General features: G+C 45.1%; 1 protein-coding gene across 1 annotated transcript; it reads right to left on the reverse strand.

Annotated features, from left to right (window-relative positions):
* Positions 1–2,766: 2,766 nt before the first annotated feature.
* LOC134021723 (guanine nucleotide-binding protein G(i) subunit alpha-1) lies at positions 2,767–11,559 on the reverse strand. Its single transcript, XM_062462823.1, has 9 exons — positions 11,061–11,559; positions 7,294–7,336; positions 6,929–7,070; positions 6,335–6,492; positions 5,581–5,709; positions 5,168–5,297; positions 4,809–4,962; positions 4,480–4,671; positions 2,767–3,318 (listed from the first exon to the last, which is right to left on the reverse strand). The coding sequence occupies exons 1-8, from the start codon at positions 11,176–11,178 to the stop codon at positions 4,481–4,483; spliced, it is 1,065 nt and encodes a 354-aa protein (XP_062318807.1). The 5' UTR covers positions 11,179–11,559; the 3' UTR covers positions 2,767–3,318; position 4,480.
* Positions 11,560–13,235: the final 1,676 nt, after the last annotated feature.

Consider the following 13,235-nt stretch of genomic DNA (forward strand, 5'->3'; position numbering starts at 1 on the left):
CCTGGACAGAAACGGTATAAAGCTGAAATAAATGCATTAGTATTTTTTTTTTATAAAGTCGTCTTATATTGGCATTTGTCACTTATGCTACATGCCCCATATTCGCAACATGTTGGCCACGCCCCCATTTTTCTGATATCAGTACTTTACTTCATTAATTTTTCTGACAACTTTTTACTTTCACTCCTTTGTACTTTACATTTACATTTTTAGTCATTTAGCAGACGCTCCTATCCAGAGCGACTTACAGTAAGTACAGGGACATTCCTCCCCGAGGCAAGTAAGGTGAAGTGCCTTGCCCAAGGACACAACGTCGTTTGGGACAGCCGGGAATCGAACCAACAACCTTCTGATCGCTCTGGATAAGAGCGTCTGCTAAATGAGTAAATGTAATAGCCCGACTCCCTAACCGCTCAGCCATCTGACCCCCTGTACTTCTTACATTTTAAAGCCAAACTGTTAGCTTTTTTCATTTCCTGGCTATCACGCACAACAAACGTAGCCTAAAATACTCGAAAAAAACTGTCGTATGACATCTGTCTCATACGAAAAAAACGTATGAGACACATGTCGACATGAATAATAAGAGACATTCCTGATCACCCATGGCCCTGAAAACCAGTGAACCAAAAATATTGCCAAAATACGAAAATTTCTCTCAAAGGATGATGCCGAAAAACTAATACATGCATTTGTTACGTCCCGATTGGACTATTGCAATGTGTTGTTCTCTGGCCTCCCAATTACCCACCTAAAAAATGTACAGCTGGTGCAAAATGCTGCTGCTAGACTATTGACCAGAACAAGAAAGTTTGATCACATAACATCTACTCTTGTCTCTCTACACTGGCTCCCTATCCAAGCCAGAGCTGACTTCAAAGTTCTACTACTAACCTACAAATCTCTGCATGGATTGGCACCACTGTACCTCTCCGGTCTCCTTGCACCCTATTGCCCCGCAAGGACACTTAGATCTCAAGATGCCGGCTATCTGGTGGTTCCCAAAATTAAGAAAAAAACAGCTGGAGGTAGGGCGTTCTCATATAGAGCGCCACTTCTCTGGAATAAACTGTTAAATTGCTGCACCAGTCCACACTTGACCGGTGGGGATCTCATTCTATTATGACTGTAACTGTTAGCTGCTCCTGGCATTCTCTAATCCCTGCTCTCCTCTCTCTGTCCCCCCCCACACACATCCCTTGTGGTGTGGGGGGTTTGAGTTGTCAGCACCTGCCTGGTCGTCGGTCAGCCAACGCTGGACCTGGTCGCGAGTCTCCCGGTCCTGTCCTACATCTATAAAGTTGAATAATGGATTTTGGTGTTTTAAAAACCCATCGACACTGTATGACTATGTTTAGCCTGTGTTCTGCTCCTCTCTCCCACCAACCGTCTCTGGAGGAGGGGATCCCTCTCTGAATTGCTCCTCCCAAGGTTTCTTCCATTTTTTTTCTCCTGTTGAGAGTTTTTTGGGAGTTTTTCCTTGCCTTCCTTGAGGGTTTAGGTTGGTTGAGGGGCAGTTCTATGGGCATATGTGAAGCCCTCTGTGACATGCTTGCGTGTAAAAAGGGCTATACAAATAAATTTGATTTGAAAACCTTCAATCCGATCAGTGAAAATTGAGTCTTTCAGCTCAATAAGTGTTAAGGAGCTAATGTCCACTACACCAGTCTAGATAAACACTCAGACACACACAAATGTATATAGTGTTTGTAACATTGGGTGTTTAGTATGCATCACTGCAGACAGCCAAACCAGCAGTGTAGAAAACGAATTTTAGACTTTCAGTTGCAATTTACAATCAGACACCACTAGATGGCACTGCAACACCTATCTTGGCACCATATACCTTTACCCAACAGACGACACAAACCAGCATTTTAAAAATGTTATCTTGAGTTTGTCACATTATGAATTGTGATTGACTGAAAATGTAAAACATACTGATTTACACAAACACACACACAATCGAGGATTATTGTATTTCAGAAAGAAAAAGCACACTCACATGCATAGGGTCTCACATCCCAACCCTTAACCCCCCCCCCACACACACACACTACAGTAGACATTGTTGTGAAGGATGCCAAGGTTTTACCAAAGCAACTTTTATTAGCAAAATAATGGAAATTAGTCCGCTAACATCCCCATCCAATGAGCACAGAGGGGCAGAGCTTAGGGAGATATGTAACCTAAACCAGTACAAATAGTCATCAGTAACAGAGTGCCTTCCATCCTGCCCGCTGCTCCCCCACCCAGGTCCTGCCCTCTGCTCCCCCACCCAGGTCCTGCCCTCTGCTCCCCCACCCAGGTCCTGCCCTCTGCTCCCCCACCCAGGTCCTGCCCTCTGCTCCCCCACCCAGGTCCTGCCCTCTGCTCCCCCACCCAGGTCCTGCCCTCTGCTCCCCCACCCAGGTCCTGCCCTCTGCTCCCCCACCCAGGTCCTGCCCTCTGCTCCCCCACCCAGGTCCTGCCCTCTGCTCCCCCACCCAGGTCCTGCCCTCTGCTCCCCCACCCAGGTCCTGCCCTCTGCTCCCCCACCCAGGTCCTGCCCTCTGCTCCCCCACCCAGGTCCTGGAGGAGGGCCGTTGCTATGACCACACATCTGTCATGTGGCTTTTTTTGGTCACTTCTTTTAGGTGAGACTATGAAAGAAGATTATGACAGAGTAGAGAGTAAGAGAGAGAGTAAAAGAGTAGAGAGTAAAAAAGAGAGAGAGTAAGAGAGAGAGAGTCCCTTTGATTTATATTGTGCACACAAACACAATCATGCACGCCTACTCATTTACTCACTCATAAGTCACACAGTAAATCAGATTCAAAGTGAGTTGGTCTATAAAGAGAGTTGGTCTTACTTGGTCTTTTCCAGTCCCACAGACAAAAAATATATATATATATACTCTGGGATGTCATTACCATGGAAACTACATGTGGTGGCAAAGGGGAGTTCAATGACAACATCTACGTACATCTAATACAAGTTAGCCGACAAAAACAAACACTGCAACTAAAGCATGCAAAGGCACAAGTACCTACAAACAGAAGTGTCTTCTCAGACTGCAAAGGCCCCTTTATAAAAAGTCAAAAAAAAAAACAAAAAAAAAATGTTTTTTTTTTTTTTTTTTTTTTAAATGGTGAAAAATTATCATCCATAGTGACAGTTGTACAAATATTTTACAGCAACGTTTTTCTACACAGCATTTTTTTTAAACCTTTAGAGATCAACATAAGTTAATAAGGAGGTTAAAAGTGACTTTCAGGTATCCGAGAGGTCCTCTTCACCCTCTGACCAGAGGACACACCTCACCAGACATCCAGAGCCCTGCGTGCACACAAACGAGAAATGCACTGATCAGACTCTGCAATCAGGATGCAACCATAACAGGTTTTTCTGATCCAAAATTCCTATTCAGAATTCCATTATTTGATGACATATACAAATAGTATGAAATTAGTGGTGGGCATAGATTAATTTTTTAAATCTAGATTATCTCACTGTAATCTTGGCGTTAATCTAGATTAAAATGGCTCATTTGAATTCCACCGAAGGCATTCAGAATGTGTGCTACCCAAATAATGACTAAAAGTAAGTCTTTGAGAATGGGTTTCTCAAGCCAGGTGGCGCATTATACCAGGAGCTCATCTCCTGTTTCCAAAATGCATCACAAACTGCTTGAGAAAGCTGTTCTACTATGATAATTGGTGATGAAAATAAATTATGTTCAATAAGATGTACTTGTGTTTATTAACTGTTTATTAGATTAGTTAGCTTGGCTGATAGAACTGTGCTGACGGGCTTGCCTCGGTTGCGCTCAAACATCGTAGTTTGACGACGACTCTTCCCCTGCGCTACATCAGTGCATGGCCCGGCATCTTCCGCATTAGCTAAGGGATGCTTTGCGATTAGGTGGTATTTGAGACTAAGAACTCCTACAGTAAACTAATTCCGCATAGCACAAGGTGCAAACAACCTTAGGTCTTGTCGATGTTTCCATTGGGAAGCTTCTTAAAAATACATTTTCCCTGAAGCAAACCAGGCGGCTTCATAGCTGCATCCATGTTAGCACGTCACGTTTGATGTGATAATTTCATACACAAGGCATACACACAGGTTCGAAGACTGGTTCTCGCCCCCTACAGTGCAATTCGGCTAGGTATACATCCGCGCTAAAATATCAAGGTGAAAGTCATCATAGCTTGCGTCGTATAGACCCAGCTTCCAACCCAACTTTGAGAATAGATTCACAGCGATATTTTTTTTTATCGCCGATAAGAGTTGCAGCGCGTTAACGGCCCACCACTATATGAAATCCATAACTGTTCAAGCCATTATGATCTGGAACTTTCTTAGTTGGCCGGCCACACACACAGTTACCTTAGAATAGGCCACACACACAGTTACCTTAGAACAGGCCACACACACAGTTACCTTAGAATAGGCCACACACACAGTTACCTTAGAACAGGCCACACACACAGTTACCTTAGAACAGGCCACAGTCCTTCAGGTTGTTCTTGATGATAACATCGGTGACAGCGTCAAAGACAAACTGCACGTTCTTGGTGTCGGTGGCGCAGGTGAAGTGGGTGTAGATCTCCTTGGTGTCCTTTCGCTTGTTCAGGTCCTCAAACTGACACTGGATGTAGGCTGCTGCCTCCTCGTACGTGTTGGAGCCTGAGGGGGGCACAGAAGGGTTAGGGAGAGGGAATGAGGGTTTGGGTGGGAGGATTAGCAGAAGAGAGATGGAGGTGAAGGGGGGGCAGAATCTTTTAGACTGTTTTGTGTGCATGCACACTGTGTGGTCATCTCACCGGCATACTCTGGGTAGCAGATGGTGAGGGGACTCTTCTTGATCTTCTCCTCGAACAGGTCCTTCTTGTTGAGGAAGAGGATGATGGAAGTGTCTGTGAACCACTTGTTGTTGCAGATGGAGTCAAAGAGCTTCATGCTCTCATGCATACGGTTCTGGAGACGAGAGAGAATCAGGCGGGCTTCAGCTGGTTACTCAACATGAGGGAGGGGGGGAGGAAAGAGAGAGGAGGGATGGAAGGCAGAGGAGAGGGATGGGAAATTAGTAAAAAGGAAGAAAGTGGAAGAGTTACTAAAGGAGAAAGGACAGCCAAAGAGGAAAGTGCAGGGGGGGAAGAGAGGCTGAGGAGGAATGCCTCACCATCTCCTCGTCCTCGGCCAGCACTAGGTCATAGTCACTCAGCGCAACACAGAAGATGATGGCAGTCACCCCCTCGAAGCAATGGATCCACTTCTTCCTCTCTGACCTCTGACCTCCTACGTCAAACATCCTGGAGAGGACACACACACAGTCTGGTAATAAAACACACATACTCCTAAGAATACATACTCTTAGTAAGAATGTACACAGCTACAATACACCCACAGAACATCTGCTGAACAGACACAACACATTTCCAAATGTGACACTATTCCAAGCAGACTGCAGGCAGGCAGCCAGCCAGGCAGGCAGGCAGGCAGTGGCTGACCTGGGGCGACCCTAGATGCCTTAGTAAGAGATCATAAGCTGTGTGTGTACGTGTGTGATCAAGAGAATCAGGTGGCAGTGCTGACTTGAAGTGCAGGTCCTTGAAGGTGAAGTGTGTCTCCACGATGCCGGTGGTCTTGACACGGGTGCGCAGCACATCCTGCTGAGTGGGCACATAGGAGCCGTGGGCAATCCTGTCCAGGTCGTTCAGGTAGCTGAAGGAGATACAGAGCGACACACTAATGAAAGCCCTGATTAAACATAGTCCTACGATTCTACATTGATACAGCACGTATAGAAAACAAGTCACATTTCGACCCTTCGATCAAGTTCATGAGAAGTCTTCTGTATGTATGCACGTGTGTACATCAGTGTTGGATCGGGTCACAGTAGGTTAGTGTCACAATAGGTTAGGGTCACAGTAGGTCGTGTACTCGACCCACCGGGTCGGTCAGGTGTTTTCGGGTGGTGTATTGGTCACATGAACCGAACAGATACCGTAATCAAAACAGTGAAATTCTAATAACTTGACGAGCAACATCAGATGCAACAGATGCAGTAGCATCAGAAGAAATACCTTTTCATTTATACAGCATCAAAATAGAAAGAAAAAATATACAAAGACGTAAAAAGATATGTATAGTATACAGTATATGTAGGCTATAGCATATATAGTATTATGCTTGTGCGTGGGCTAGCAAAACGAGTTACCCGACCGGACCCGAGATCTGCAATGCATACCTGTATCCGACCCTAATAAACAGTTAAAAGTGGATCCCTACACTAGCATTGTTCCAACACTAGTGAATATATACACATATTAGTATGTGTGAGCCTCACTATGCAGCAGAGTCGTTCAGCTGATACTCCCGTGAGCGTCCGAAGCAGGCCTGGACCCCCCCGTCCTTCCAGAGCCGCTGGATCACCCCCGCCAGCTCGCCAGTCATGAAGCCTTCCTCCGCTGAGCCCGCCAGGACGAACAGCTGCCGGGCGTCGTCCTGGAGACAGTGTGACTAGTCAGGCACGGACACGTCGGACAACTGCACACCATGAGCCCTGTTCCCCTCTACATACCCCTCCTCCAGCAGACACCTGCACACCATGAGCCCTGTTCCCCTCTACATACCCCTCCTCCAGCAGACACCTGCACACCATGAGCCCTGTTCCCCTCTACATACCCCTCCTCCAGCAGACACCTGCACACCATGAGCCCTGTTCCCCTCTACATACCCCTCCTCCAGCAGACACCTGCACACCATGAGCCCTGTTCCCCTCTACATACCCCTCCTCCAGCCTGCCCTGGTTTGGAGGGCTCACACACCACAACAGCAGCAATATCAAATTGACATTGACAATACTATTACTTTCTATGAAAAAAAGAGGAGCAGGAAGCTGTCATATGCGAGACAGGTACACCCGCCCCAATATACTCACGGCTCGCGCTGCGTCAGCAAAGTCGATCTTGAGGCGCCCCATGGCTCTGATGATGGCGATGATGGACTGGATGGTGTTGCTGTAGACCACGGCCTTGTACTGCTTACACTCCTCCTCTGAGTAGCCTGCCTCATGGATGATCCTGGGAGGGGGGGAGAAAGAGAAAAGGGAGAGAGAAAGAGGGGGAGAGGGGAAGGAAAGAGAGAAGGGGAGCGAGAGCCAAACCAACAGAGAGAGAGCAAGAAGGGGGAGAGCATGACCAGGGTCCTGACAGAGCACTGAGGTGAACATGATGCCAGGAGACCACTGCTGGTTTCAGAAGGTTCAAAAAAGAGTAATGTGACCTTCAAAAGGCACAGACTTACTTCATCTGTTTGACAATGGTACTCTTCCCAGACTCCCCAGCACCTGTACAGCAGGGAGACACACGTCAGGGGGAGATAAGAGGAGTAAGATGGACCCTCCTTACCAGAAAAGCAGCCCAGAGCCAGGCCCCATGCAACACCTACTGTGGGTATATCCATGATGGAGTCTACGGAACAGTGACTTTATAAGGATACAAAATACTATGGTCAGAGTAGATGAGTGTCAGTCTAATCATCTCATTGGTGTAGCCATCTCTGAGCCTGGACTGTAATTGGATCAATGGATTAATCAATTGGATCCTCCAGGCAATTAGATTACAGATCAGACAGTTAGCAGCCCTACCTCACACACTACCCCAGTGCAGTGTCAGCTGTACTTCACACTAACATGGTCTCTCTAGGCCCGGCAGTCTCTCAGGGTGTGTGCTCTCACCTGAGATCACAGCAATTTAATTACCTCTTCTGCAGGGCCCATGGCCTCTCTGGGGAAAAACTCCTTTCCCTGTCCCCCTAATGACAGACACACTCTGCTGCCACACACACACCTCACGTGTGAACAAGCCCTCTGACTAGGCAGCAACAGTGGCTAACTGACTGCAGGTGGGATGAAGAATTTTGGGGGGAATAAAAAAGAGTGACGGTGTGATATTGGGAGAAAAAAGGCAGATTAAGAATATAAAGAAATCTATTCTAAAATGTGGAATGATGGAGTTTGTGAAAGAGTGATAAACATGGGCTGGATGGACAGGAAGATCGAAACGGTCTGGATGTTAACCCTGCGAGAATCCATCTTGCCAAGCTCAAAGTATTTTTGTTTCTGCTCAATCCACAGTGGATCAGACCAATCAGGGTCCTATAAGGAGCTACTGGCAGCTACGGGTGTGGTTGAAGTTAGTCTGTGATATATAGATGCTTCATACAATCACCTGCCAAATATATATATAAAAAAAAAATTTAAGTGCCTGCCTTTTTCCAAACAGTTTCCATGGATGATCCATCTGGGAAGTCAGGTTATCTATATGTAGCCTCCAGACCATGTCTAGGCCAGGCTGCGGATCTGAGGACACGCCCTCAACTCTGGAGCATCGGGACCACAGAGATGTGCACAATGAACAGCCCCCCCCTACTACATCACCACACAGACCAACATTCAAACACATACAGCCTTCATCTGGGACTATCTTCCCACTCACAACACATTTGAAGATTATTTCATCTGGGGATTATTGCCTTAATGCAGACACCCCCGGCACAATCCTGGTAGAGGAAATGCAATAAGCTTATGAGTCACTGCTCACTCACACACACAGGTTATAGGGGACTAGATATCGCATAAAAATGTGGTCATCATGAAAATTATTGAATCATCCTATTTTCCTTCCACTCGATCCTACTGAGAGAGAAACTCCCAATCATTCCATGCAGGTGCTGGCGGAAGACGACGGGGGGAAAACAACCTTACAAATTCAACCCAGGATCATTTGAAATGAGGCTGAAGCTCCATAGGGCTGTGAGCCGCAGAAGCACCCCCCCCTCACAGCACCCCCCCCTCACAGCACCCCCCCCCTCACAGCACCCCCCCCCTCACAGCACCCCCCCCCTCACAGCACCCCCCCCTCACAGCACCCCCCCCCTCACAGCACCACATGCCGTCATAGGGAGCTGCTCTAAGGTCCAGGACTTGGAGACGACACAAGGGCAACAGTGTTGTGTTATCGGCACAGGCAGAGTTAAATAGTTTAAAGACGCAGAGCAGAGCTCTCAGAGCAGAGCTGCCACTGTAGCAGGTGGCCTGAAGGGCCTCTCTCTGGCCATGCCAACTTGCTGTGCCCTGGTTGTGTTTGTTTACCCTATTTGTGGTAACGTGAACCAGGCATTCTTGGTTGCCAAGAAACCATCTGAAAGCATGGACCTTAGCCACAGTAACTACCAGAGCGAGAGATGAGTGAGGGGAGAGGTTAGGAGGATAACAGCAGAGGTTAGGTGAGGAGGGTGAGGGGAGAGGTTAGGAGGATAACAGCAGAGGTTAGGTGAGGAGGGTGAGGGGAGAGGTTAGGAGGATAACAGCAGAGGTTAGGTGAGGAGGGTGAGGGGAGAGGTTAGGAGGATAACAGCAGAGGTTAGGTGAGGAGGGTGAGGGGAGAGGTTAGGAGGATAACAGCAGAGGTTAGGTGAGGAGGGTGAGGGGAGAGGTTAGGAGGATAACAGCAGAGGTTAGGTGAGGAGGGTGAGGGGAGAGGTTAGGAGGATAACAGCAGAGGTTAGGTGAGGAGGGTGAGGGGAGAGGTTAGGAGGATAACAGCAGAGGTTAGGTGAGGAGGGTGAGACTCCCAAAAGGGTAAGGAGATGGACAGTACCTAGGTGAGTAAGGTCAGGCCAGACTTAGAAGAGCCGTTCTTGGTTATCCAATATTTTTTCAAATGAAATTATTTCAAACTACATTCTCAGTCCTAAAATGGTTTACACATTTTTAAGACTGTCTTTTTAGTGCATATTCGAAAACTACAAATAGACAAATACTGTTAACTGTTTTGACTGACTAGAGAACTTCAGTTTTACAGATCAACTAGTTAGTGTAGTTTTTTTAACTGAGGTTGGCAGCTTTATGAGACTGCGTGGACAATCAACCCAACTATGACTATTTCAATCAAACAAATCAAAATAATTTCTATCCTCGTCTTTGTTGTGAGCGTACCTTTGTTTTCTTATCCATTTTAGATGTCAATGGAAATTTCCTGGTGATCCAGAGGCTCTCTCTCAGTCTGACTGTGGTAGGTGGTGTTTGCATGTAAACACAAGCTACTCGGGTCTTGCGTTGGGTTTTTCCCCATACATGCCCAATAAAGCACATTTAATGCAAATGGGGATCAAATAAATCTACCTCTGGTATAGCCTAGGTTGACACTTAACTTTGCCTGGTAAGTTAGATAAGGTAAGGCTTCTTTATGAGAACAATTGATTTAGTTTAACTTGTAGCTATGAGCTAACTTTAGCTAGCCTACGTTTGGTACTGTAGATGTCGAATGCCATCTCCTGATCAATGTAAATGCGTCTGATGAATTTGAACTTTGGTCATCTGATCGCTATATAGCCTACTTAAATGTTACAAGTGCCCCATTCAATTGAACTGTATCACACATCAAAATGGAATAGAAAAATAAACTAAGTTCCTTTGTTCGTTGCCATTACATGGGTTAGTCACACTGCTGCTACGGGCAATAGGTTACGAAAACTAGCTAGGCTAGCTTCATTCATTAAGCTTATATTGTAGCTCCTAATCTAAAGGACAGCAAAACAGACGGACACTAGTTTATAAAAGTTTCCCAATTCACACAACGCTAGGCTATTTCGCCAGCCAATTAACATTAATAGTTAATAATCGCTAGCGGAAGTAGCCACAGGTGGAGTGCTAGCTTTCACAGCTGGCCGATAAAGGCTAGCTAGTTTACTGAGTGTCTTTAGCCAACTAGTTTACTGCTTGTATTAGCTAACGTTAGCTAGCTAGCGCCAACTTTTCGTTCAGATTATGCTATTGCACTGTGGGAAACAATTCATGCATGGAAGTTTCCGTGTTCAAACATAAATTAACGCGATATGACTTATTCTAATGCAATCTACGAAATGGTATAACAATATGTATGAAACTAAAATAAACACATGCGTGAATATAGGTTAGGTGTATTTTTTTTATGTTTTATTATTACTCATCCATTGACTAAATATTCCAGCAAATAGCCTGAACCGAAATCATCGACAGCAATTCTCACCCAGCAAGAGTAGCTTGACCTCCCGTGCGGCTTTCTCTCCATCGTCCCGTAAATTCCTGTCGATCATTTTACTGCGCTCCTGCGCCGCTTTGTCGTCGGTGCTCAGAGTACACCCCATCTTCAAGCAAGTTCCAAAAAGGACTTAAAAATTAAAACGGTAAAATTAACACAATGCACCAACATGCGAAAGCTGGCTATGCTAGCAAGCTAGTAGGAGGTAGTCTCCCCCGGAGAGATTCAAACACGCCCTTGCTTTCGCAGTCTTTCACAGCAAGACTTCTAATGAACTCAATTATTTTTCTTTTTAAAAAGCCCAGTGCCTTCTCGGTTGTTGTCTTCTTTAATCTGCTACTATTGATCGCATTTAGACTGCACGCGAGGTTTAAAAACCCTTGATTCCCTGGATTAATTTGAAACAGAACAACGTTCCGCCACCGTCTCCATTTAACTAGGGTCGTCTTCTCGTTTACACTATGAGCAGCTGAATGGGTTGTTTCCTGCTCCTCCTTGCGTGTGCGCATGTGTGATGAAACCCAGTCTCCTGTCTCAGTTTAAATTGTTTTATTCGTTTTCGACTGGCAAATTAAAGTGTGCTAAAAGAAAACGTGATAGGCGAACGCACATTTAATCGATGAATTGCAGATCTAACAGTCCCCCAGCAGGAATCAAACCCTGGACCTTGTTGTTGTGAGGTGACAGTGCAAGACACTAAACAATAAGGTGGTCTCAGATGAAGATGCAAGTCCACAGATAAAAATAGTAATTATCTGAGGATAAATTAAAATCTTGAATAAAATAGAATTGAATTTAAGAGATAGCAATATGAATTCTAGATCTGACCTTATTACTCTTGAGAAATTAAATAGAATTTCAATATTAATTGCTAATTGGAGCTTGCATAACCCCATGGTGTGCCCTTCCCTCCAACCACATCCAGGAGCATTAGACTTTCAAATAATGGTATCCTGATTCCCGCCGGGGACACACCTGTGCTCTGTTCTGAGGCTCAGTCACAGACACGTCAAGGACACTTCCAAGCTGTAGCCTGTGGAAGTACTCCCTGGGATATGAATAGCAAAGTGTGGTCTTGACATGAGGTCATAGTGATCCTGTCACTTACATTTGTAATGAAATCCCAAAATATATATGGTATCCCTTCTCCATGTCACACACAAACCAACTGTGGGAAATTATGTTTAATAATATCTGACTGTTTTCATTTTTCATGTGTTTCTTTGGTTGGTGATCTTAGCATGTGATCCATGCCAGGTACAATTGTCCCTTGGGTAATGCAGGAGGATATCAGTGGTCAAAATTGTCCTTCATACTTTACATGCTATTTCCATTCCAGATGGCCCAGCCATGCAAACCAGAGGTATGATATTTCCAAACCGCTCACAGAAACAGATTTCCCTAGCTGCACTGAAGAGGGGTGTTTATATAGAGAGTCAGAAGGCTTCATTAAACATTACAACATAGTAAAAATCTAACACAAAAGTCAAAATTGACTTAAGTGAGGTTTACTTGTCAGTTCTCATGATGAACTTGTAAGGCTGGGTGTCACCATGCTCCCACCTCTCATATGCTCAAATCTGGGGTTGCTGGACGGAGTCTCTACTTGATGGGTCTCCCACCTCATTGTGTAACTTACTGTTGCATTGCTAGTCATATGTTGATAAGTAATGGTCAAAATATGGTGTGATTGGTTGTTCTTGGGTATAAAGGGAATTGTGAAGCATTGTTCTGTGGATTCATCATCTCCTGAGGGTTAGGGTTATTAGGGTTAGGGTTATTAGTGTGATGGTTAGGGTTATTAGGGTTAGGGTTCTTCTCAGCTCTGGCTTCTCCTTCTTCACCTCTTGCTTTCTCTCTCTGATTTACAATAATCAAGGTTGAGTAGGTAAGATTTAAAACCTTTACTTTGTAACATGTTTGCCGTGTAATTGATTTCATTCATTTGAAATGTTATTAAATATCTATTTCATTTAACCTTCCACTGAATATACAATTACAGTTAAATAACTGTAATTCCAATGGTATTGGCATAATTTGGTTAATGTTAATTTACATTGTTCAGCTTACCCTCTTCCTTTAAACCGTAGGGGAATAGTTTTGGTTGTTTGGCAAATATTTAACCCACTACAAACTCATCTCGGAACAGATCATTTTTGGAGT

Source organism: Osmerus eperlanus, chromosome 5 (genome assembly GCF_963692335.1).
Source record: "Osmerus eperlanus chromosome 5, fOsmEpe2.1, whole genome shotgun sequence".
Taxonomy (NCBI): domain Eukaryota; kingdom Metazoa; phylum Chordata; class Actinopteri; order Osmeriformes; family Osmeridae; genus Osmerus; species Osmerus eperlanus.

Bases quoted from the DNA above. Each gene is read 5' to 3' on its own strand.
- LOC134021723 (XM_062462823.1), bottom strand. From the start codon at position 11,178: ATGGGGTGTACTCTGAGCACCGACGACAAAGCGGCGCAGGAGCGCAGT. The intron at 5,298-5,580 runs GTCAGCACTGCC...TGTCCTCTCCAG, and splicing joins TTCAAGGACCTGCACTTCAA to GATGTTTGACGTAGGAGGTC. The intron at 4,963-5,167 runs GTGAGGCATTCC...TCTCGTCTCCAG, and splicing joins TGGCCGAGGACGAGGAGATG to AACCGTATGCATGAGAGCAT.